The sequence below is a fragment of the Pyxicephalus adspersus genome, chromosome 1 (genome assembly GCF_032062135.1).
Source record: "Pyxicephalus adspersus chromosome 1, UCB_Pads_2.0, whole genome shotgun sequence".
NCBI lineage: Eukaryota > Metazoa > Chordata > Amphibia > Anura > Pyxicephalidae > Pyxicephalus > Pyxicephalus adspersus.
In genome coordinates, this window is record NC_092858.1 from 75,410,968 (window position 1) to 75,438,487 (window position 27,520).

General features: G+C 35.6%; 1 protein-coding gene across 39 annotated transcripts in view; it reads right to left on the bottom strand.

Moving 5' to 3' along the window:
• ABI3BP (ABI family member 3 binding protein) overlaps window positions 1-27,520 on the bottom strand; it is a 187,678-nt gene that overhangs the window by 16,359 nt on the left and 143,799 nt on the right. For 38 of the 39 annotated variants that reach the window (XM_072414769.1, XM_072414669.1, XM_072414687.1 and 35 more), the window contains 4 exons: window positions 26,767-26,877; window positions 21,997-22,065; window positions 20,954-21,163; window positions 17,581-17,689 (listed from right to left, as the gene is read on the bottom strand). In XM_072414769.1, the coding sequence (XP_072270870.1) occupies window positions 17,581-17,689; window positions 20,954-21,163; window positions 21,997-22,065; window positions 26,767-26,877 (499 nt within the window). The remainder of the gene's footprint in view (window positions 1-17,580; window positions 17,690-20,953; window positions 21,164-21,996; window positions 22,066-26,766; window positions 26,878-27,520) is intronic. The other variant, XM_072414692.1, reaches the window with a different exon arrangement.

The window sequence follows — 27,520 nt, forward strand, 5'->3', positions numbered from 1 at the left end:
ATATAGTGCCATCATATTACGCAGCGCTGTACAAAGTCCATAGTCGTGTCACTAACTGTACCTCAAAGGAGCTCATAATCTAATGTCCCTACCATAGTCATATGTCATTATTGTAGTCTAAGGTCAATTTTGGGGAGAAGCCAATTAACCTCAGTGCATGTTTTTGGGATGTGGGAAGAAACCGGAGTACCCAGAGGAAACCCACGCAGACACAGGTAAAATCTGCAAAATCCATGTCGATAGTGTCCTGGCCAAGATTCGAACCTTGAGACAATGGCAATGGATACTTTGAGATAATAGATTTGCAGCTACTGCATGAAGAACTGTTCTAGCTTTTGCCATTATTTCCATTGTCTCTGCTTGATCACTTTTTTTTTTATAATTATGGAGTGAGCTGTCATTCATTCAGAAATCTTTTCTTGTCAGTAAACACCTTGGCAGTAAGGATTAGGCTTGTAACTGTAGTGAGCAGTGAGATCTCCTACGGGATACATGACATTGTTTTACAAGCTTGCACTGACTTCTAACATAGATGCTGTGATGAAGGCAGCATCTGTATTGTGGTCTGCACCAAGAAACCTTCCTCTGTACCAAGAAGGTAAATGTGAGGCATCTTGTTTGGAGACCACACATGCAGCAGCTTTAATACAGTAATATTATTTTTAGCTTAAAAGCAGCTTGTGTGGTCCACTGTGCTTTCACCTACAATGACAATGGGGGTATCAGAAGATAAAAGCTTTTAGGAATAGCATAATTTATGCATTATAAATAAATAAGAAAATGTAAATGTATTTATATAAATATATTATGTGATTCTATAAACTAAAATTGTCTGATAATGTGATTTTCACAAGGAAAAACACTAAGTCTACGTACATGACAAGTTCAAAAGATGTTCAGATACTTTTTGTACAGACAAAAAGAAAATGACATTATTAAAAAGGGGTAGGTGAAAACCTGTTCCAATGCCAACTGTACAAAATGGACCACTTGTTTTCAAGGGACAATTCATCATTGTTACAACATGTATTATTAAAGAGATTACAGTCCAAAATTCAACTTCCATCTGCTGCATTCTTAACATAAAAATCACCAGCATGATTCATTTTACTGTGATATATTAACACCATTGAAGAAAGGTCGCCAACGCTAATATTCCTCAAATGGTAAGACTGTGTCTCTGTGTCTCCACTTAGTTCTACAAAGTAAGCGGCAAAGGGAAAGTAAGGACAAATTATTGTGTGACTGCCTACACAATAACAACTGCTAAGGTGAAATTATAGGTTTAGAGGTGAAATGGAATGAGATTGAATAATAGAGTGCTATGTTTTAAAGTAGGATCAGCCTTTTAGTTTAAATTGCCCACACTGAACATTCTGAATAGAAACTTTTGAGGAAATGAAGTATTCATTATCTGATTGTTTTGTACTATTTAACAAAATGTAATTTACATAGATTACAAAAGAAAGCTATAGAAACACAAAAGAGTTTATGCTTTATATCCATACATATTTCAGAATACTACAAACCAGGGTTTTCAATACATGCGCTTAATTATATATCTGTCTAATTTTTTAAAGTGGGTCTCAAGCCAAAACGTACTATTTTTTTTGACAATGCAACACGGCCAAAACATTAAGAAGAAAAGCTACTCCTGCTGAGATTTAGAGCCAGGTCCTGTGCAGTGCTGGAGACAGCTGGGGTGACCCAAAGGAGGGAAAGGCTGCTTCCTCTATCTGCCTCCAACACCATCACAGAATCTGGCTCTGAAAGAGACAGCTCAGCTGTGCACATTGTGATGGGAAATGGCTCTTTTAGTGTTATTATCCCTACTGCACTGTCACTGGGATAGCTGACAGCACCCCCGATACCCCCCTAACACAGCAGAGTGGCTGCAAAAATGGCTCCCTTGATTTCACTGGCATATCTACCCTACCAGTATAATTTGCAGGGCTTGGCTGTCAGTTTGAGAACTGGATCCTGATATTCATTTATTGATAAAGAGTTGTTTTAAAAATGTATTTGGATATACATGGGTGCAGAGAACTGTGTGGGTTACAAAATGTCAAGATTTTTAACAATTTTTTGGTCAGACCTCTAACTATCCCCCATAAATAGACAGTACTAAGATATATATATATATATATATATATATACCGTATTTTCCGGCGTACAAGACGACTTTTTAACCCCGAAAAATCTATGACAAAGTCAGGGGTCGTCTTGTACGCCGGGTACCAGTACTTACCTGCAGCGCCCGGTGTCCCCGTGAGTCCCCTCTCTGGTCTGGCGTTCCTGCGAGTCCTCCTGTGCCTCCTTCTGTCTTCCTGCTTTTCAGCTTACACGAGTCCTCCTGGGCAGGCTCGCGTTGCTTCACAGCAGGACTCGTGTAAGCTGAAAAGCAGGACGTGAGCCTGGATTGGCTCTCCAGTGGAGAGCCTGGATTGGCTCTCCAGTGGAGAGCCTGGATTGGCTCTTCACTGGAACACGCCCATTCATTAAAGGAACGTGCCCATTCATTACTTAGAACTAGTAGTGTACAGTTCTTTCTGCCTCTCAGTTCTCTCACAATAGTGAGATCTGACAGGCAGAAGGAACAGTACAATACTGGGCATATAACACGACCCCCAAATGATTGGTTAAAGTGGGGGGTCGTCTTATACGCCCGGAAAATACGGTATATCCTTCCTATATACTTAGCTTACTGTTACTTTGTAAGTATTATGTACTTACTGTTACCCATGTCTTTAATCAGCCATAAAATACCTTCAAAACAATTATTTTTCATCCAATTTGTTTATCACCTCTTGGTTACCTTGTTAGTCTTCCTTATCTATGAAAAGATTGGTTTTATTATTTTTGGTGTGACCCCCCTGGCCTTTCTTTGATAGCATACCTCTCGTTTTTAATATAAAAAAAAAGTTAAAATGAACCTCAAGAGAATTATATAAGTAAATAAAAGGTTGTTATGTTACCAGACTTTTACTAGGGGGTATTAAAACACATCTCCTAAATATTTGTTTTTTATTTCTTTTTATGTTAATATTAATAACTATAATAACATCTATGGTGTTACAGGTCAATTTTGACCCATATATATTTACTTCAACAAATGGCAAAAACATTTTTTTTCCTTCAAAAATAGAAAAGCAGAACAAGTAAAAAATGAAGATTTGCAAGGTTAAACAAACAACAACCAACAAGCAAATCAAACCAATAGAAATTCTTTGTGCAAGAACATGCATGTCTGTGTGTGTTTAGATGCATGTGTGGCAAAAAGTGAAATGTTCTTTGCATAAATATTTTTTGCAGTGGAAGTACAATGTAATTGTCTTCCTGTTCTTATTGCTAGGGCAGACCTGACACCTCTTTCTTTTAGAATCAGGCGGATTCAATGGAGTTGTGGCGGTGCTAGTTGATGCTGAGGCATGGCTGAGGATGCTGGTGCTGATGCTCTTTGTGTTGTTGATGATGTGGATGGAGTGCTTGGCAAGCTCTGCAGCTGTCTGACAAAGGCTGCAGTGACTGGGTCTCGGGCAACCCGTTTCCTCTGCTCAATGTGCGCCTTGACAGGGGAATTTCCTAGCTCCTCAAGAAACATTCTCTTTGTTATTTTTGTTCCACCCCAGGTGGAATTGAGTCCACAACACAAACACATTGCACGCAGACACATCTAAGATGTTGTAAAAAACAACCATTGGCCATCTCCTGGTCATTCGCTGACAAGTGGACATAAGTATCACACTCCGGTTTATTTTTGGACAATATGAAATTACAGTGGTGGTGTCTGTAAACGCAAATTTTGAAGAAAGTGGAGCCCTGCCCTTCACGTGCAAAATTTCAGTTGGCAGCTCAGGTTTATTTTTTCCCATTGTGCCTACCATGGTAAGTTTCCTCCTGAGAAGTTCTTGTCCAATGTCAAAGCTGGTAAAAAAATGTCCACATGTGATATTGTGACCCCGCAGTCAAGTAGTCATATGGAGGACTACAAGTTTTCCTTGGTTTTCCTTGCAGGTTTGCCTGTGTAAATCTATATATTCCATGCTTAGCTTGTTTTTGCATCACAGGCTGCCCAGATTTTTATTCCGTATTTGCCTGGCTTACTGGGCATGTATTGCCGGAAGGGGAATTTTCCACGGAAAGGGACAAAACGTTCATCTATTGTCACCTGAGGCCCGAAGAGAAACATCAGTGGAAGGAGCTGCACCCATCTCTCCCAGACATCCCTGATGGGAGCAAGCTGGTCAGATTTTGCTCTAGAACCTCTGTTGTCAAATCTAAGGATCTCTTTGAAAGGTTGGAAGTCACATTGTTGACAGGAAGTGGCCTCATTACAGGATCAGTACACACCAGCAAGAAGAAGAACACCAAAATAAGCATCCAGGCATTCCTCATCAATGCCATTTCACATGTCCCCTGGACTTTTTTTCCTTTAAGGTTTGTCATAGAAATTATGACTTTTCTTAGTGACAATGGCATGAATAATTCAAAACATGTCTTGATGAAACCTACTCTAGTTACAGCAAACCTTGCTATCCCCGGGGTCATTTTAGTGTGTGTATGATTTCGGTTTTGACACTAATTATTGTTATATAATCCTATAATGTAACCAGGTCGAAACTGACCCTAAACAATACAAAGGTCATCATTTTCACCACAGTATTTTATAATTTAGTGAAATTGATTATTTTTGTTTTATTTTGTTTCTGATCCTGACAAAGTAAAAAAAAACTTTGATGCAATAAACAAATTTATGTGGTACTTATATTCCTTTAAAAAATGAAAATGGGTCGTAAATGACCCTAAGTATATAGGAAGGATATATATATAAAAAATTTATTTATTTATTTATATATATATGGGATGAATATAGATCTGAAAAATATATAAACTAAAGCTTTTTGGGATGCAGATGACAATGGCAAAAAAGTAAGACATTATGAAAGACATTAAGACGTTATGTTTTTATTGGAAAGGCTTGTATCTTTTTGTATCAACTATAAATTTCCAGCTTGCAAATAAATTTTTTGTTATAAAATTACTAATAGTAAAACACTAAACTATTAATGGTATAAATACATGATTGATAAACAATGCACTTTAATTAGCTTTAGTAAGTTTAGATAGTTAGCAGAACATTGACATGCTCATAGTTATAAGGCTTACTTCAATTTATTGCTTTGTTAACATTTACAGAAACTTTGACAGTTTGGATGTCCTTGCAGACAGTTCAGTCTGTGGGTGGGACATGTTTGTCCAGCATATCATGCGTGTCATATTCTTCGAATAATATCATGAGTCAGACTGGATAATGCAAACCATGTAACTCATTGTGCCAATGCTATCATACTATTCCAATTTATGATTTTAGGATGTGAAAACAAAGAAGATGACCTCATGAGATCGTAAATCGTAAAATATTATAAAAAAAACACATTTTGCAGAAAGGGGGTTAAAATAGTAATGTTAACCTCCAACAAAAACTTTTTTTTTAGTTTAAGGAATTATTTGATGAGGGTAAATGAAAGCCATGCAGAAGACATTATAAATAGTATCAGCTGATGACAAACACCCATTACATGTAAAGTTGTTTAATCCTCAGACACCATTACAGCACTATATAACCATCTATTTATCTAAAAACTAGTGTTCCCAATGCACAGAATTGGAAACAATACAATTTTACAAGGGCAAAATTCGTATCTATGATCTGCATAGAGGGCCACAGCTGAAGCAGCCATTTTTTATGTTTTTTTATTTTTTAAAATATCCAATTTAAAAAATGATAATTATAATAGCTGCCATCCCAGACATGACCATGCAAGAGTTTCTGGAAAGTGATATTAAACTCACAACAGAATCAGTGATAGTACACTCTATTTTTGGTGTCAGCAATATTAATGTTCCCCTTTATTAAAGGCAGTCAAAGTTCCAGCAGTAATAAACAATAATAATGATAATTGCAATGTAATTGTATTTTCTTGGCTGGGGAAACAGGACAGAAAGGAAAGGGGTGAGGGTTTCCCCTAACAAAGCCCTGAATACCAATTAAAACTAGACAGGAGTTTTAAACTGTCCCCACAATATCCAAAACTAAAAATAAACTTTTTAGCTTGACATACACACAATTTACCCCATGCGATAGTGCATTTTAGGTGCATTCATTTTTGGTCTGCTCAGTGTGTAAATAATACATATGTATAGGGATTGCTCTGTCAAGGAAATGACTAATAAAGCAAACATTACAGAGTAAAATATAAAATATCAATCTAATTAATGATCGTTCCCGTTGGCATTAAAATACTTGCTCTGATTTTTTTAAATAACTTCTTATGGTTTCTTTAAGGTGTTTCATAAAACATTCTGACTCCCTGGGCAATCTGTATATAAATTAAACTTGGTGCCCTTGTAATGTTAAAGTGACACCATTAATATATATTACTTTGTGAACCAAATAAACATAATTCCTTGGAACTGGACTGTTCCGCCACATATCTGATACTATTTAATTCAGTCAGAATACTTTGGCAATAAACTATTTCCCCAAGTGATATCTGATTTAATTTTAAGTTTCATTTTGGTAAATTCCTTGTACAATTTTTTTAGAAATTTCAATTTTTCCAACAAAACACTTTTAGTATGAACACTGTAGTCTAAACAGTAAAAAACAAAAAACAAAACAACAATGCTCAATTCCCCTTAAAGTAAAAAACATTTGGAAACTGATTTCATCCTTCCCCAAGGTTGGATACTAGTTCATGAGCAGTAAAGTGCCCGTCCAGTTTTAATGACTGATATAACTGACGCAGAAGTTGTATGTCAACTAGCGTTCAGATAGAGCCGCCAGATATAAAGAGATATGAATGAGATATGAATGAGGTAAGTGGACAAGCATTGAGGCTGGACCACAGCAAACACCAGGCATGCAATTTTGCTCAGGAATTGCTGACAGGTAGTAGGAACTAGGGGATCTCTATATAAAGATGCATGTAAACCAAATATTATATATTATATATTAAATATTAAAACTGACACAGAAACCAGTAAGGGATCTAACTAGAATAAATGGAAATGTTACTGTTGTCCTCTAAAAAGTGCAGGTGCAGGCCACAACACTCTTCTCTGCATTCCAAGTAGCTGGAGCTGATTGGTTCCAAAATAAATCACTGGGGACTAAGTTGGTCTGGGAAAGTTGTGGATAGTTTGTGTTTCAGGTTGCATTCAAAACCAAACAAAATGACAAATAAGCTAGTGGTGATATGTCAACAGCTCATTTATTTGTGGCTTTTTCTGCTAAGCTCACTATATATGTAGAATTTAGGTGTAGAGAGTGGTATGGGGGCTCTTTTTACAAGATCCACAGAGCGACATGGTCAATACTCAATGGTATTCATGTCATGGATAACAGGTAAGGCTGTAAAATATAGAGTATAAATGTCTGTTGATGAGGTTTGACTTGACAAGGCTCTTTCCTACCAGTCCTACATACTGTCCTTTCATTATGTTCATTGCCTGTTGTGCACAATAAGTACTATACAATAAATAATAATAAGTACACAATAAATAAATAATAACTGAGGTTTTTATAATTGTGTACAGACTTGCACTAAATAGTAAGGTGGTTATGGCAAATGTAAAACATTTACATGTTTTAGCAACAATTTAGTGGTAGTGTCATTTTATGTTATAGTAAAACACAACTGTAAAAAAGCAACCACATAACTGTACAAGTAAGGATTTTGTATATATACACACTTGAAAATGTCTTAAGTGGCCAGGAATTAATTAAAGCTCAAGAAAGTCTGTTTTGCTGATGTTATCCAGCTGCACACAGTGGAGTACTATGATTTGTGGTGTTTCTCACAAGCATAATTTGTGTGCAATTGTGCATGTAACATGAGTTTATTTGTCGCAGTATTTTGTGTTTGTTTAGTGTAGGTGTACAGAAGTGCTTTTTGCACTTTTTCTGGTGCTTATAGATAATTGATGCAACCGAGGTTACATTATTTTTACAAATCTCTTGTTTTACTTTTAGCTTTTTTCCTGTTCCTCCTCAGCTTCACAAAAAAAAAAAAAAACACAACTAATACAGCTATTGGAAGTTTTAAACATGTTTGATAAATAAGGTAAACTCTAAGCTAGGTATCCAAAACAATGTATGTCAGTTTGTGACGATTGGGATTTATACAGTGCTGTAAGGACTGCTGTACTATTATTATTGGAGATTATTGAAAAATAAAATTTACCAGCGTTGTACACAATGGGCCTGTTTTTTTTTAAGCTTTCTAAGACTGGAGAAGATGGGTGAACCTGGATGATCCAGCAAACCTAGAATTGATCTGACTAAAAGCACGGCTAATAATGATATTTAAGAAATCAAGTTCTCCCATATCTTCTTGTGTCTTGGAGGGCTTTATTAAATCAGGGTTCTATTTATAAAACAGTGAATCTGACATTCAACATAATATTGTCTGGTACAGAATCAGTTACTGACATATGGACCTGGAATATTCTCCACCAGAGAGTGTTTCAGTGAAATCAGATTCATGTAAATAGAACACAATGTGAAGTCATTTGGCAATACAGGATGTCCCAGAAAAGGTCCTACATCAAACAGCATTTTGATTTGAAAAATATTACTCCTGCAAATAGGAATCTTGTAATCCCTTGTTCAGCAGTATTCAGACTGAGGGAGGGAGGGTGCAGTCCTTGGGATCAATCAAGTGTGCTGTATGAATTTGCTGACGTGAAAGATGGTAGGTAAAACATTTCCTTTGTATGTATATAATTTGTGTGTTTGGATGATAGTCTATAGATAGATAGTCCGCTTTCTAGTGTTATATGAAAATAATTGCTTTGCCAAATAAAATAAAATAATCATAGGTGAGCTCTTGTCAATTATTTACCAGAACTGCCTGTTGGTCATGATTTGCTCTTGGTCAAATGCAAAGTCCCGTGGCTTTATACAGCATACAAGACGAGAAAAACGTGCAATGGAAATTCAAAGCAGAGTTTGGAAGAAGGGAGCCTGAGATTCCAAAATGTTTTAGTATTTAGGAAAATGGTTATTACAGTGTCTTCAGGGAAAATATGGAGCAGAGTAATCAAGCAGGCTATTTATAACAGCAACACTAAGCAAAACCAGTAAATAAACATAATTAAAAGAAAAACACAGTAATACACAAAAGCTTAAACTTGAAACACTTTGGAAGAAACCACAGTAATTGATTCACCACATGGGACCTTGGCAAGAAGAGTACATTTCTTCTTTTCTAAATAGTGCAGATGTAATAATTTTAAATTTTACAAACTCCAACATAAAATAAAGTTCATTTTGAAATGGAGGGACCATAGAGGTTAAGTACAAATACACTCCACCGAAACATTTTAGTGACATTAAAAATCTTGTTTTAATGTTAAAAACAGGTTTCCTCTCTCAAAACATCCATAAAAGTCCCTAAATCCAGTATACTGTGTGAGGACATATTGTAGGAGTGGAACAAAGCCATGCAGTTTCTGCCAGTAGCTCCAGGTGTTTATGCAGATTTTCCTGTGAAGGGCATAAAGAGTCTCAGCCTAAAATATTCTTGATGCCCAGTCTATTTTGTTATATTTTGCAGTTGCATCAGGATCTTACCCTAAATATGGCCCAATATACTCTATCATATAATACACCTTTAAATATATTACCTATTATTATATTACCCATATAATTCTGCAGGATTCAGTTCACTGAAAGGTTACAGAGGCACTACTATGAATCCTACAATTTGCATGTGTAAAACAATGCAGCCATTTTGACTGTATTGTTATTCTGGTTTTCCAATAAGTAGATTTTCTGAGTGTTTAAATCTAATATACAGGGTTTCTTCTAGACCTTATTTATAGTTCTTCTATAACCACATTTATTAAATTATTCAATAATTTTCATCCAACTATCTCACAAAGTCAGAAAAGTTACCCATAAATGACCCTCCCCAGCCTAATGCCTCACCTTGGGAATGATTGGACCATGTCCATCTATGTAATGTATACATATTGGAAAAATTTTGGTGACCTGGCCAATCCTGCCCATTTTTCAATGAGAAGAAGCTGGTTAACAATTAGTAAGGAGCACAATCAGCAACACTGATCCATGAAGGTGCATGTGATGGGCAAATGATCCCTGCCTGTTCTCAGGTAGACATTGCCTTGTCCAGAGCTAGTTTAGGGCTACATTTTTATGTATTGTTCATCTTCACATATACTTGGGAAACTTGCATAAAATCGGTTACTGCCACTATTTCCACTTTTTTGATCTAACTGACAATACTACCAAAGTGCTAAGACCTTGTGATGCATGCAAGTACTGTCTCTAAATGTGTCTTTGGGAATCCCTTTTTCTGTCAGCATAGGCCCTTTCACCTTCTGGGGCTTACCCCAGCATCTCCATTACAGTGAACGGTAGAAACTTAATTCTAGGATATGGTTGAGCTAAGTTCTCTAGACTCTGGGAAAAGTGCCAACACTGTGGTTTGAACCTCATGTCGAAGGTTGTTAAATTGCTCCCTTCATTTTTTTCATTCCGGTTTCTGACTGGTTCAGACCAGCATTATGTTTTGTCGTGTTGCATAACCTCCAGGCTTTTCCTGATTGGCAAGCCTTCATATTTAACCATAAACACCAAAACCATACTACTGAAAAAGATACAGTAAAATATGCTAAATAAATTACCAATGGTGCCAAATGCTAATGATGATGACCACGCAGGATGTGAATAGTGTTGTTAACTGTTAAATTGTAATATATATAGTAACATTGTATTAAAAATGGACATATTTACCCAAATAGTGAAATCCCTTCCTTTTAATGCCAAATTGGCTGTAACCACTTTAGGAAAAGAGTCCCTCAGCTGGACAATACTTACATGTTAATCAAACCACTTAGAATGTTACGTTGTGGATAGTCTGGAAAAACAAGCAATGTCAAATGCAGTATTTGTTTTTTTTCCACTGTCCACGAGATAATTTCCAAATCAGCAGCTTAGAACCCCCACAAGATTAAATTTGTTCATGGAATTCTCATTACTAAATAACAAAATAAATGGAATGGCAAAAGCTTGAAAAAAAGTACACAAAGTGTAATATTTCTATCGCCAACTGTCCTACAGTTTTATTCTTTTAGAAATATTATATTCAATTTTGAGGCTAGAGTAAAAAAACCTTGCATAATCAAATTCTTAATTTTCTTAAACAAAACTAATTTTAATTCTAAACCTTCATATCATAAATGCACAATAGGATTAACATTTCTGATATCAATATATACAAATAGTTCAGTAACAAATAACCAAGGCATTCAAAGTACACCACATAAAACTTGGGTACAGATGTTATGACACTAATATACCCATGGCACTATTGGTGCATACATGCATACTTAACTAAAAGCCATTAGTCTGCATCTACTGGTACATATTCCACATTTCAATATGACATGTACACAGGTCAGTGTTTACACACCTTTTCTTACACAACTAAACATTAAGAATAAAAGTTATTTTGCTATGTTGTTTTCTTTATGATCCAGGGCTGTGGAGTTTGCTTCCTGCTCGTATCACCTAAATATTTGGTATTTGGACATATTTACCAGCAGGTATCACTTGTTCCCCAATGTTGCACTCAAATGAGAAATTCTGTTCTGACTTCCCAAGCTTGTATCAGTCTGTCTATGAAATGATATTGCTCCTGCTGGTCTTAAGACTCCATGACACCACTATCTATGAGATTGATGGCACTTAGATTGAGCAGTGTGTACCTTTACCTATGCCCCAAGAAAAAACTGGCAAGATTAGTAAGAAACAGCTGCAGCTATAATAAAACATGTCACTTAAATTCAATATTTTACTCAAAAACAGTAATTGTCTAGATTGGTGGGTACCCATTTGGAAGAATCTATGACTATGCTTTTTCCTGGTAGTTTAAATATGTGATCATTTCAACTTTTATTATTGTTTTAGAATAGTGTTGATCTGCCACCTCCTGTCCATTGTTATGATGTGTGGTGTTACTTACTAAAATGAAACTTTTGTGAAAGATGGAAGAACAGACATGTTACAAAAGCTGTGGGATTTGGAACACCCCAGTGGCTGTAGGATTAATATTAATAAAAAGTGTTACATTATCTATTATTCAATTTTCTAATCAATTCAATTTTCGCTACCTGCGGATGAAGTTTGTTCCCTGTAGCAACACTTTAACTGCCAGTGGGACATTAACGCTCCACCATGTTATTATTATTATTATTAATAATATTAATAATAAACAGATAGACTTATAAAGTGCCAACATATTATGCAGCGCTGTACATTAAATAGGGGTAGCAAAATGACAGACTGTTACAGACAGTGAAACAGGAGGAGAGGACCCTGTTCTGAGAAGCTTAAAATCTATGAGGTGGAGAAAGTCTCACACAATAGGAGGGGAGATATTGAGTGATGGGAAGTAGTTAGGGTTTTAAGAGACAGAAGAAGACAGGTAGGCAAGTCTGAAAAAGTGTGTTATGAGTGCTTTTTTAAAATAAGCAGAATGTAGAAGCCACCTGAATAGGATGAAGAGGACCATTCCAGAGAGTCGGGGTAGGCTCTAGAAAAGTCTTGGAGCCGTGGTATCCATTGCACCTCCTTTTACACTCCATACACTGTTAACTACCCCAATTACAAGGCTCAGAAGTCAGAACAACCTGAACTAGCTATCATCTTTCTTGGTTCAGTAGAATAGCAGTTGTTATAACCTTTCTATCTAAACTTTTATACTTCTTTAGGACTTCTGTTCCTGTCCCTAAGGGGGTTCTAAATTATCTTCAGAAAGCAATCCTACAGTTCATCTAAAACTATAAAATAAAAGACCCCAACCTGCTCACAGCAGTCAGTTCCCTTGACAAATACAACAATACATCATAATCTAATCTAGAATCAGTCTATAGGACCCCCCCCCCCCCCCAATTACACACATTTTGACAATCTCCTCTGGCTTCTACTCGCTTTCCTCTTCAGTTCTTGGTTTCCCCCAGGTGTGCTCTCCCCAGAGTCTTTATCACTATGGATCCACAAATATCTCACTAGAATTTTCAAGCTCCAAACACCCAAAGTGTACATTTATTTCCCTATCGTCAAATTAGTGAATGAACTTAATTCAGTATTTGTAACTTTCTCCTGTCCTGCACTGCAATTATCCAATTTGAACATGTCTGCGTCTGATACTCACTCCTAGGGTTTAATTTCACTTCTTTACCATTCTATCCATACCCCCTGTAAGGCCCTGGTCAGCACCAGTCTCCATCAGACACCAGTCCCCCAATCTAACACCGCAGTGTTCACCTTTAGTCAGCCCCCATTCAGCCTCAGGAGACTGGCTGTACCTCCCAGCACCGTGTTGTCCCCAGGACTTACTGAACAAGGGATGGTGTCTGGGAAAAGGCTAGCAGCAAGCCAGGAGCACAGAGATAGCAGTACCAAGATACCAACAGAGCCAAGTCCAGAATACAGAGCAGAGGTCATACACAGAATATCCGTTCACCAAACAAAGTACACAAGGACAAAACACAAGCAGAGTCTGGGTCACAGGCAAAGGTCGGCCCATGCAGCATAAATTGGCAATGTCAGAAACAGGCAAGGTCAGCAACAGTAAACCAGACGATAAATCTATAGCACACATTAGCCCAGCTATACGCTACAACAGGCACTGGTGACTGGGAGCAGAGAGGCTTTAAAGTCCCAGCAGCCGATAGCAGTGCAGGAATGATTTAGGAGCTGATCAGCCTCTAGAATCCCCTTCAGCTGTGCGCACCTTAACAAGGGATGCTGGGGATACCATAAATCCATCAGGTTGCACATCTAAAGGGAAGCAGGGGCTGCTGGTATCCCAGTTCTCCTGGCTGCCGCAATTGACAGTGCTGGACAGAACAGAAAGTGTTTATTACCACGATGGTGCACAGCACGGAGTCGCCGGACAGATGAGCATTTCCTAACACCTCCCTCATACATTCATCACTGGAAGAAGATCTAAAACCTGCGCTGGAGGAAGAGACCTGACAGGAAATTTGGCTCAATACTAAGTAATGCTCAACTAAAAGGGAGACCAGTTTCAAACTACTTTATCAATGGTATATGGTACAAATTAGACTTGCTAAGTATATTCCAGGTTGTTCCTCCCAGTGCTTTCTAAGTTGTTCCCAACCAGCTTCCACATGTGGTGGCTCTCGCCTGTAGTTTCCTCCCTCTTAAAATGTATTGTCTCTTGGTTGCTTTCTTCCATAGGCCTATTCTGAAGGACCATGTGGTGGCCCTGCAAAATTGTAAATTAGCCTTCTCTACATCAAACCAATTTGATCTTATGCTTCATGTCTGTACTGCATTGGTAAATGGTTGGAAATTTTCCCCTTTACTCTTTAGCATTCAGCAGATGTGTAATAGTAATGTCTTTCCAAGACGTAAAGGAAAAAATTCACATTGTAAACTTTGTTATTTTAAGTAAGCATCAATATTTTTATATCTGTAGCTTTCATGAAAAAATTTAATTTCAACTATGCTCCTGCATTGTCATCCTGTCACAGGCTCCCAATTGGGGCTACAGGCAACCAATTCAATAATCATTATGTCGACTGACGTTACTATCAGGAAATGCCATGAGCCATTAGTGAAATGCAATGGTATTCAATAGGAGTTTACCTCTTTAACAATGCCCCTGAGCTGCATTAGACGGAATTGTATTATAATTATAACTATAAATTATAACCCAGATGATCTAGATGATCTTTCAAAAGTAAACCAAAATAAAAAGTATATCATATATTTCCTTTAGTATCAAAAATATCATCCACAACACACACATATATTTTATATATCATGGTATATAATGTGGTAGATTTACTTGCACACAAGCTCTGAATAGAATATGGGAATTTTAACAGAATATGGTTATGTGTTTTAGTAATTACAGAACAAATCATTAACTGATTCCACACTGTAAAAGTCATCTCAGTAACTTGCAGTGTAAGTGACTGTAATCTGTTTATCAGACCTTCCTATTGCTCAAATGTGAGAGCAAAACCCAACACTTACTTAGTAGAAAAACCTTTTGGAATACTAACCATAACATTAAAAAGGATGATGGCTTTAAATCAAGTTTTTGCTTTCCGCAGAGAATATGGGGGACATGTGGATTTTTAAATGGAAATACCATGTTCTTCTCTCATCTGTCATTTACAGTTAACTACATTGCTGTCCTACCAACAACTGCCCTAAACTGCCAAATATCCCTTTAAAGTTTTTTTTTTCCTGTTTATCCAGCTGCTTGCATTGGAAAGATTATACAGTCCTCTTTTAGGACTTTTCCATTGGCTTTTAACAAACAGAATGTGGGATTAGAAGAATGGCTACTTGCCTGGCAATGTGTGATCCAGACACCCAGTGTTTACAGAATAGTTGGTTACAGTTAGAAAGTCAGTCATTAATGCCAACAATAAAATCCACAGTGCTTTTTAAATTTCCTTATTTGTAAAGTACTTGACTAAAATAGTGAACTCTGTCATTACCAAATTATTAACGTAAATACCAGATTGGTTAAAATAAAACGTGGAAAACAGTGCTTAAAGTTGCAGTGCTTAAAGCATTATTTGTAAGATTTATAAAACATCAAGCATGAATTATTTAAAAGTAAATACAAAACTAAAACAGGTATTCTAGTTTATATCTGAATAAAATTCATTATTTGACTGTCTTTTGCAAGCACCAATAGGCAGGCATGGCTGGAGCATGCTGGAAATGTTGATGGTGGTCCACAAAAGTAATAACAGGATTTAGGAATATAGCCAAGTATTGATTTAACTTACTAAATATCACAGTTTATGATGGATTGACTGAATGATAATGGGACCACATTACACTTCACTTCAAACTTTTGTGGCTCTTTGGTACCAGTCAGTCATTTGCATATTATGCAATTTAGGAATAGAAGCTGGTTACAATGATGCTGGTGTTGAGGAGCATTAGTTTATCTTAAAGTAAAAAAAAACATAACGTACATGCTAATAGATTAATTAATAGTAACAATATGTGCATCTTTTCTGCTCCTCAATGGCTGAGTCTTTGCCACATTTGATTGCAGAAATTACAGTGTCCATAACTATTTTTTTCAACCACCACATTATGAGAGTGGGAGACAGAAACAGAATTAATGGGAGATATAATTTAGTCCTAAATTCCTTTTGTTTCACACGATAAAATCTTTTTCTGCAGATGTATCCTGTTCATTAACTTCTGTGTCATAAAAGTAACTTAGCTGGGTCACATCAGTTTTACTCATTCTAGCTGTATTAAAAGAGGCTGCTTATTTTATGCCCCAAATATTAATTATTTGCAGTAAATGTTTCCAGACAACCATATAAACCATTCCAAACTCATTTAGTGTACACTTTGGGCTCTATTATAAAGCAGCAAATCTGACACTCCCTTAAACATTCCCTTAAGGTGAATCAATTACTGCCATAGAAAAACATAGACCTCAAAGATTCTTCACCAGGAAAATAGTCAAATTCTCATTTGCATTCAATGGAATTTACTCTGTATTTTAGGGCAGGGTTCTCCCTTTTTGACAAAATACGCCATGGGCAAATTCTGCTGGATCAAAATCTTGCCAGATGGAATGTCCATTGCATTGGAATGTACAGTAGGGCTTTCCCCCTCCCATATAGTGATTTGCAAACATGTCGTTGTACCATTTGCTGACACCAATAAAGTCTTTTGGAAGTGAACTTTGCTTTTAAGATCCGCCTACTTTTTCAATGGTAAAAATCAAACGGAATCACAGAATTCCTGGGTAAATCCTGATTTACAAAAATCTTTGTTTGTATAAATTTGCTCCCAGGGATAACATCATATGAAAATGTTCAACATAGAATTCTTTATGATTAGAACAAAACCCTGATGTCCATCTCTTACATATTGAGCCTCAGTAATAGCGGTCTTTCTAAAAATGTAAAATAGAAGGCAGCCTTATGGATATTTATAAGATCTGAAGAAACAGTGTAAGCGCACAACGTTTTCAGGTTTTCTTCAACACATGCTCTGCTAAGTTAAGATGCCAGACCTTAAGTATTGACGTGGCATTTTATGGCCTGTTACACCTTTAAACACAAGAGTTTACTGCTGACCTTCCTGCAATAAAATCCTAATAAAACTGCTCTTGTTTTGTTTCACAAGTTGTCTATGACCTTCTGCAAAACCAGTGTACCAGCTGGAGACATACACCTTGCCAAATGAATAAAATGTTTTTATAATCAAAGAAGCAATAATCATTTCAAAATATTAAAAGGAGAATGGCACTCATTAAAAAAGAAGTGCGTGAGAAGACTTTTACAACTCCTGCGCCTCTGAAATGGAGAATGTAGTATAATAGGCTTATCCCTTATTTAATACAGTGCTACGTAATTTGTTGGGTTAATTGACTTTCCCCAAAATTAGGTTACCTTAAGTTGAGCAGCCATAGTACCCTTTTAGTAAACTTGTTCAGCACTTCCTTAAACTTAAAGGTGGTCACTTACTTTGTGTCTGGTTTCAAGTTTTCCACCGTAGAATATGTCTGATTTGTGGTTATAATTGACTGATTTTTTCCATCAGAAGCTCCATTTTCTGTTGAAATAACCTTAAACTCTGAAGAAAAAAAGAGTGCATTATTTCTTTCATGTTGGTTATCGTTTGATGTACATTTTGGCATACAATTGACATGTTTGACATACAATTGGCAATGTTAAGTAGCAACTCAAGGATGTTCCCCATTTATGACGTTTGTAAAACTGGTTTTGATGGCATTTAGACGCCAGATGCCTATACAATATGTCCTATGGTAATATGATTGCCATTGGCAGTTAAAAAAATCTTTTTTTCTGCAAGGTTTTTATTGCTACCTGATCTCCAGGAGATCCACCCTCTCTTTTTTCTACTGCTGGCCAATTTACTGCTGATAGAAAGTGATGCTGAATCCAAAATTTTACAATTGCAACTAAAACAAGAGATGCATATTGTTAAGGAATATCATCCAGTGGAAACACTTGTTTGTTGACAGAATTTAAAGAGGTTTCCTCCTATTTCATGTGTCACCAAGTGTTTTGGTTAGAGTTACACTGGATTAGTGCAGACGCTTTACCCCTAATGTTATAACAGATTGGCTCATATTTGAAAGTGGTTTATCATTATTAAAAGGTCATTACCTTTCAAAGATAAAACATTATGCTCTGTAAAAAAACCTTTTTAAAAAGGTAATAAGGCATATTATTTCATTCTGGTAATATGTATGTACAGTGGGGGAAATAAGTATTGAACACAACAATATTTTTCTCAGTAAATAAGTTATGTGGAATAGCACAGGGAATACGTAATGCAGTACAAAAAGGCATGGAAATCAAAGTAAACCTGCTAAAATCTGTCAGTATTTATAAAGCAATCTTGCCCCGTATCAGTGCACGTTAATCTCAGCTGCTTTAGTACTAAATAATTGCCTAAAAAAAGGTTCCTCATTACTAAAGTAAGAGCAAAGAGCTCTCTCAAGACCTTTGCAACCTTATTGTTACAAAACATACAGATGGCATTGGTTTCAGATGTATTTCTAAGCTTCTGAATGTTCCAGTGAGCACCGTTGGGGCCATAATCCAGATCTGGAAAGAACATAATTTCCCCTTAAACCGGCCACTACCAGGTGCTCCTTACAAGATTTCTGACAGAGGAGTCCAAAGAATAATCAGAAGAAATGTCCAAGAGTCAAGGATCAGTCATGAAGAGCTTCAGAAGACCAGGAATTAGCAGATAGAGTTGTTTAAAGAAAACACTAAGTAATGCACTCAAATGACATGGCCTCTATGCACGCTCACTGTGCAGAACTCCACTGCTGAGGAAAAAGCATTCTGATGCTCATTTAAAGTACAAGTACAAACCAATTACTGAGAGAATAAAGTCTAGTCAGATGAGATGAAAATTGAACTCATTGCACACGATTGGTATAGAATTGGCACCACACATCACCCATACAACACCATACAAACAGTGAAGATTGTTTTATTGCTAACAAATAAATTAATTTTAAGAAATCCATTCCAGGTTTGCTGGATACCAAGTTCACCATTGAAAGTGTATCCTCTCCAGTCTTGGAGAGCTTTATTAAATCAGGCTCCCAAACAGCCAAAAATCTCCCAGTTGATTTCAAGGAAACGGAAAAGCTGCTAGAATTGCCCAGCCAATCACTTGAATGATTTGAATCCAAAAAATGGATGGAAAACTAATGGAAAGAACTGAAGATCAGAGTTTATAGAAAAGGCCCCCGGAACCTTCAGGATTTCAAGACAGTTTGTGAGGAAGAATTTGCCAAAATCACATCTGATCAATGCATGTGACTAGTTTCTTCATACAGGAAGTGTCTTGAAGCTGTCATTACCAACAAAGGCTTTTCTACTAAGCATAAAATAAATTTCACTAAGTGTCCCATTCCACTTTATTACACATAAGGTAATATATACACATATTTGTTTTGATTTATTTTGTGTATGTTTGAATTACTTGGGTTGGTATTGGCATCTGGTGTAAATGTCATGTCAATAGCCCCATTATTAATATATTTACTGAGAAAAATGTTCAATACTTCTTTCCCTGCTGTATGTTAAACAATTGTGTTTCAGACAAAATATACTGAAATTAAAATACTGTACTTTTACAATCAAATAAAAGCCATAAATGAGCATAATGGATTCCTAAAACCTACATAAATGCTAAAAATCCTGAGGGCAATTCCAGACATATGCTGAAATCTCAAAATCTAAAAATAAATTTACAGAAAGGAATGTTACAATACACAGAAGGACTTCATTGATCTCAATAGTTTGCAGATCACAATCTTAACCTAGCTGACATTTTACGGACATGTATGGGAAGAAACCTTTTAACATGAATTGGTCTTAATTGTAAAACAGCATAAATATAGAAAAATTAGTAATAAGGAAGTTGTCCGACTTCAAAGCTCCATCTTGAGCCAAAAAGTGACATCAACAGAACAAACACTAAGTTGTTTTATACACTGTATAAACTTTTCAAACAAAATCCTGCAAACAGCAACAGAATCCATGGAATAAACAAGTAACTTTTATTGGGTGAATAAATGCACTTGAATGGTACTTCTAGAGGTACCTCTTACTGTACCTTTGACAATCATATTTAGTGTTTTAGTGCTGTTTGTATTTTAGTTTTAACGTGGTGTTTTCTCTAATCAAAAAGGGGATATAGTAAGAAATTAGTTCACCCGTAAAAAAATGTCAATGCTTGGGATAAGCAACTAATGTTAGTAGATGTTCACTTAAAATACTGCCTTCCCCAAAAAAACTTGCTTTGATTCTGAATGCATTGTGGAAACCACAAAATAAAAAACTAACCACCATTTACTGACTCACTTGTGATACACCCTGACAGTTTTCAGTATTCAGATCATCCCAGGGTAAGTTTATCTTTACAAAGGTATGTAAAATATGTATGCAAAATGTTTTTGACACATTTTTGCTTGGAAATATTGCTTTATGCTGGCATAGCTGATTGCCAGCCACCCCCTTTAAAAAATTGTACTGCAGGGGAGAAAAAGGGGGGTTGTGTCAGAATAGTTCTATTACTGATAGCTACAGTGTGTATTGGGCCTAACTACCTAACTATTGGTACCTACTGGGGCGGATATATTTACCTGCTTAAGAAGAAAGGTAAAGCAATGGAAATTGATGTTACAGTGTCTGTATGACTATATAACTATTTCTGTAACTGGGGTTTCAACATGGGTTTTCAATATTGTACACCCAGGAAAGAACAATGTTCCACTTTTGACATACCTATTTGATTTACTTCTTAAAGTACGTCATAACAAAATAAAAATATTTATATGTTACTAACCAGTAACTGAGTCATTATCAGGCATTTCCCAGTCCAAAATAACAAATGATGAGCATCCTTCGACAGTTACAACAGTAAGATTAGAGGGAGGGTTCTGGGGAGGAGTTGAGATTTCCTGGTTGGTGCTCTCCTCTAAAGCAAAGTGTTTAAGAGACTCTGTGATGGAGCAGGGTACATTTTCATCTTTGTTAATGTACTTCACATGTGGTCCTGTGGGAACATAAAATTAAAAAAAAAAGATAGCATATAAGAAAAGTAAAGATATTAATATTATGCCTTACAAAGAAATAATACTCAAAAGGAAATTCCTAAATGGTTGCTGAACTGTGGAATCACATGCTATTTCGAAGAACTAAACTGGCAAGTTCAAATTCTACCATACTCTATACAAAACTAAGAAAATCTTTTTTGACTATACAAATACTTTAATAAGGTGGTGGTATCACCATCACCTAGCTTTGTAAACTATGCCAAAACCAGATGATGATGACATTTCTTGGACACGTTGCCCACATTTTTAAATAACCAATTAATTAGAAAAACCAACTGCAAAACTGGCACCTTGAATATTGCCATAATTATCCTAAATATATAGATATATTTCTCACCTATTAAAAGTTATAAATCTCCTTTTCTGTTTTAAAGGTTCATTGCTAAATGCAATGCAATGCAAAAATGCTATACAGCTTAACTGGTTAAAAAATACAAAGCAGAAAAAAAGAATGATACAAATATTGTAATATTCAATATCCAACCTAAACATATTTTTTAGTCACAAAAGCTAGTAATTGGTTCATCTAAATTGAATGGTAAATGTCTGCATTTTAAATATACCTCTAGGTGTTTCTTTATGTAGTGTTCTAGAATTTTTTTTTCTCATTTTAGTGTCCCCAAATGATACATGCCTAGGTATTTTTGTCTAAAGTGTCTTCTGAATTCTTGTATTCATAAAACACATATTCATTGCTCCTGTGGAAAGCTATTAAATAAATCAAATCAACCAGAACATATTTTTCATTACATATTACTTTTAAAAAACTTACCAATAAATCTGGGTTTGCCCAGTGCATCCAGGTCTGATTTCGGAGATGGACTGAATACAGTTGGGTCCACTAAAATGTACCAAACAAGAATTAGAATATTTACAGTATTTCATGTTATTGATAAAGCAGACCTAATAACTAGAATTAAGCAGTCCATTTAGTGGTCCTACAACAATCTAAAATGCAAAACATTTTAAAGAGGAACTATAAAAAAACACACAAAAACACACTTACCTTCAATCCCGCAGGGCAGACCTATCACTCCCAGGGTGTCCGGCATCTGGTCCCGCGACATCCCGACATTTGTCCAGGGCTGGCGCTCCTGGCGCTGCCATCTTCGTCTTTTCTCCCTGGCTCTTCATTCTACGTCACCCAACCTGGGCTCGAGATCGGGTGACGTAGGATGAAAAAAAAATTTGCTGATCTCACTGCGCATGCGTAAGATCGGCAAATTTTTCTTTTTTTAAAAAAAAGGCTCCTTCTGCGCATAGTGGCCTAGGTGGCCGAGAATTAGGGAGTGGTGCTGCCCAAAAAACTCAGAATTTTTACCCTTCATAATAGGGTTCTAGGTTCTGAGTAAAAATTCAGAGTATAAGTACACTTTAAGTGGCTGGAGTAATGTGTGTGGAGGAACAGTTTATAAATTACTAGTAATGATAACAACAACATGGTATTGATTAGAATACAAACAATATTAATTTAAAATATAGGAATAGAACAGATACAAAAAATGGATGTAAAGTAACATTTATTACTTGATTAAAGCATTTTAGAGTTATTCTTTATATCCCTCTAGTTACTGTTGGCTATGTTATTTACCTTTGCCATTAGAACGTGAAGCAAAAACAGAAAAAAACATTTGGTTTAAAATATTATTAATAAAAACTATTTCCTCTGTGACATATCACTATCTAGGTACAACTAAACTTACCATTTATCACATTAAAAACATGTTCAAAATAAAGAATACAGGACTTCAATGACAAAGAAGTGAATGATCTGCACACCAATATGAAGTAACATTGGTAAACATAAATAGATATTGTAAAATAGTGCAAGAAATTTGCTTGTTATCCACTATATGCATTTAAATTATTGATCTAAAGTCCTGGATATTTAAAGATTACAAATGCATACCATAGTTATGAGAAATTTGAGGTAGTTGCATTAGAGCTAAACTTACTTCTTTTCTTGTTTACTGTATTTACTGCTAGTTACCAATTTTATCTCTAAATGTAGAGTAGTTAGACAGAGAAAACTACTTCATCAAGATATTTCATACATTAGCCCCAAAGCCATGAACATTTCTCTGGCTTTATAATGTCTCTTTAGGGAAAATCCTTTGCTTTAGTTTTGAAAAGGAGTTAGTATTTTTCTGTTTTTTTTATTGGTGTGTGTTGTCCTGGGGACATTGATACTATTTGTGCTGGCGATTAACGTCACCAAAAAGAAAATCAGGGGAAATACAAAAAATTAGACTTGCCCCAGAACAAGAGGTGAGGGAAAATAATCCAATGGGGATGCCGATTAAAGTAACAACTGTCTATGAGGAGAATTTCCCCAACCTGTCCTAGAGATTCAACAGGAAATAAGTAATGTTCCCAATGGTACAAATACAGCCAACAACTGGCAGGAGTTTCAGTTCTTTCCTACTCTATAGAAAAGTAAAAGTATTGGCTTAACATATGCTTTAAATATCTTGATTACAGTTGGGAGGTATCCCCACCACAATTTCCAGCTTTGCATAACAGCCAAAACCATTCCAAAGCCAGATAATGTTGTTGTTTCATACATTGTTTTGTCCCAAAGCCTTGACACAGTGGGTTTCTGTTATTTCTTTGGATTTCCTCTGGAAAATGTATATTCCCCTAAATCTAGCATCACATTGGTTGGTAGAATGATCTTAAAAAAGAAAAAAAAAGCTGGTTTATGTATGGCATTATTAATCTAGGACGAAATGGTATAAAGAGTTTATTATTCACTGTAAAGTGGTACAGAAAATATTGGCACAAGAAAAAACTAGATGTATGTCCTAGGGACTATTTATCTCTGCAGCTTGTAAATGATATTTGCTACATCCATAATATGTGAACCATTAGATCCAGGAAACATTTATCATTAATCCTAAGGTTTTATCACTAATACCCTAAAATGACCACCACTAATATTTTAGCCAAGAAGTAAACACCATAGGTACAACACTATGGCTAGGGACTTAGGGCTATGACCATCGTTACAAGCATTGCATGTCTTTGACATTTACATGACTACATAGAGACAATTACAGGATATAGCCACCATAATATTACATAATGTAATAGGTAAAATAGTCCAGGTTATATCAATATCACTATATCTACAACAATGACACCGGAAGAAAATTGTCACAATATTACCAATGCTTAACTTTACAAGGCAGAGCTTTGCAAATTGGTTTTGTCCACATTACCAGCTATTCTACTATTCAAAGTGGTGCCATTTTATTTTAAATAAACAATGCACCTCTTGCCTTTTGGATCTGTGCTCTTGAAATGAGCACAAGCAGGTATCCATGTTATAAGAATATAGTACTGTTTTGGGTTGTCTTTTTTGTTTTTTTTTTCCCTCTCCAAACCTCGTTTTACAGAAGTAATGGTTTCTTGAGTATAAGTGTAGCAATTCTTTGAAAACCTTTAGCCTTTAAACAAGTTTAGCCAAGATATTTGCTAGAAAATATTTGAAAACTGAGAGGTAAAGAAATGGTTTGCATCACTCTCTCCACTATTTTTTAATGAGTAACAGACATGTTGTTCCTTAATTTGTGATGTAAATGTTGACGTGTACATACCTTCCGGAAGAATACTTTGGAAGTACTTTGGTGGGGTTTTATGAATTCTCTTGGCCACCTGTCTCATTCCATCTCCCTCCCCACTGGCCTTGGCTGACATGTGTTTTAAATTGCACTTTTTTCCTTCCCAGTCAACTTTGCAAACATAATTTTTTTTTATACATGCCTATTCATAACTATAGTGTTTTCATTTCCCCAGATCTGAGCCTGGCTGCAAGAGAGAAAACTTAGGTAATTTGTCTGCCAATAGAAAACTGAAAGGAACACCCAGCTGACTGAGATCATTATTATTACTGGATGAAAACATGTCTAAATGGCAAACGTCCTTTTCATAAGTTTTTTTTTTCTTGATTATTCTTTGAATCATTTTTTTTCTTCCTGGATCAGAATGTTTAATGGAACTTGAAGAATTCTGCAGAGAATCTAATCTCCTGTGGAAAACAGAGCTGTAGGAATAGTGCACATTTTTTCTGCATTTGTTTATTGATTTATTTGTTAAAGATGAGGCTGTTTGTGTATAAACAGAACAGACATAACATGCTTCACTTTACTCATCAAAGAAATCTGCACATTCTCTTGGACACCATAATTACTTCATCATTATATCTTATTTGCTACATGCCTCCGGGTTTCTGTTTTTGATAAAAAAAAAATGGTTTACTCTTGATGCAGTAGTGTTCTCCCTGTTTAGCTACTCTACATTTAGAGAGAGTGATTAGTAAACTCATATAAAATAGATGAACTATTATTACAGGTTATTATATTAATATATGTTTCTCTGTCTTCTATGTTATCTTTTTCTACCTCTTGACCGTTTAATCATTCTCTGTTTTATTTATAAATTTTTTAATTTAATTTGAATTAGGAAGGTTCAACGGAAAGATACAGAAATAAACATAAAGACCATTCAAGTTGTAGGCCAAATAGAAATCATAAATACAAGAGAACAAAAGAAAGGTGGAAACAATACCCACTTTCCTCCAGTCCATTAATACCATAAACATTATTTTTATAGTATATATTATGTTTTGTGCAACAGTCAAAACAAAACAGTATCAACACATTTCTATTTGACCATATAATACTCAAACCCCCTTAAAACTCAACCCGTATTATTTTTCTGTTTTAAACTTAATAAATATTACAAAACGAATCCAGGTTGGGGGGGGGGGGTTGGTTTAATTTTTTTGTCTTAAAAAATTAGTAAATATCTGCCTTTGACACAAGTCTTTGCCTTCATATCAGCAGTTCTGGAATTGCTGTTTACCCATCAACAACTTTCCATCACCACTCTTGATAGGACAAATAAAATGCACACCGCTATTGCCAAAGAGGCATATGATTTTCAAATTATTTTCAACTTCATAGATTGGGTGTATAGATTTATACACTCTAAAGAGTAACAGAGTCCTGAACAGAGTCCTGAAATGTGATACGGACCATTTCAACAAGGCTATGTTCCACATGCTTAGACAAAAATACTTTGTAAGAAAAAGAAAAAATGTTGAAAAAATGAGCAAGCACATACTAGTTTCCATGAGTCTATATACCTATTTTAGGAATGAAAAGTTTAGCACAAATCTTTTTGCTGCAAGTTTTTTTATTTATTTATTGTTTTTTATATAAAACTAATGAAATGTGAAATAAACCATTATCTATGTACTATAATCAATTTCCTAGAACATTAAAGCGGACCTTTAATCATATAAACATTTATAAACAAGATAATTTTTCATTAAAGTAATCTATTATCAAAAAATGTATTTTAAAGTTTGAGTTTTTTTCATCCTCTACTTTATTTCTTAATGCTATCACACAGTTTAGAGGCAGAAGGCATGGGGCATGAAATTACCACATTTAAGAAAGTCACAAATACTCAGTTGAAAGAAGGTATTGATGAAAGGTCCTCTTTAACAGTTTCACACAAAAGCTATCTATCATACCAAAGTCTTCGTCTGTAGCAGGTAAGGTTGGCTGCACCTTTGGTGGTTTTATATATACCATTGTACAGTTGGGCTTGGGAGTTGAAGGAGCACGTGGTATCAGAATACCTCCTTGTTAAAGAAACAGGCATTTGTTAGGTAACCAAATATATTGCCAATATAGTAAATACTTAAGTCTATATTTTAGATTAAAGCTAAAGCTAATTTTAAAATATTTGCAGTTATATTGAAATGGCATAAGTTAATGCGGAAGGGTCAGTCCACCAACAATTGATATATCCAGTGGAGAGCTTTCATTGTCATAATTGCCAGCTTATTTCTCCCTCCCTTTCCGGCAATAAGTAGAGGGGTGTCCCTTATTATGGATGTGACAAGTGGGACATCAAGCATAGCAAACTCTCCAGCAATGGATGAGTACTATGGCTGACTGAACCTTTAACATAGAAGAATCAATTATACAAAGCTGGGTAGTGCTGCCAAATCATCTTATTAACAGTGAGGTTAGTAGTAATGACTTCCAGAAGCAATAAATATATAGATATAAATAAATTATATATATATATATACATATATATATATATAGTAAATATTTACCTAGTAAGATAACCCAGTTGCAAATAGAAAACAATTTTGTAACTTCTAAATTTAGTTTCCATTTATTAACATAGAAGGACAGAGTAAAGTGAAAAAGGTGGTTGGTGTCTATATGTTAGAGGTGATCTGAAAGTGAATGTGAAAGAAGAAAATGGAGCAT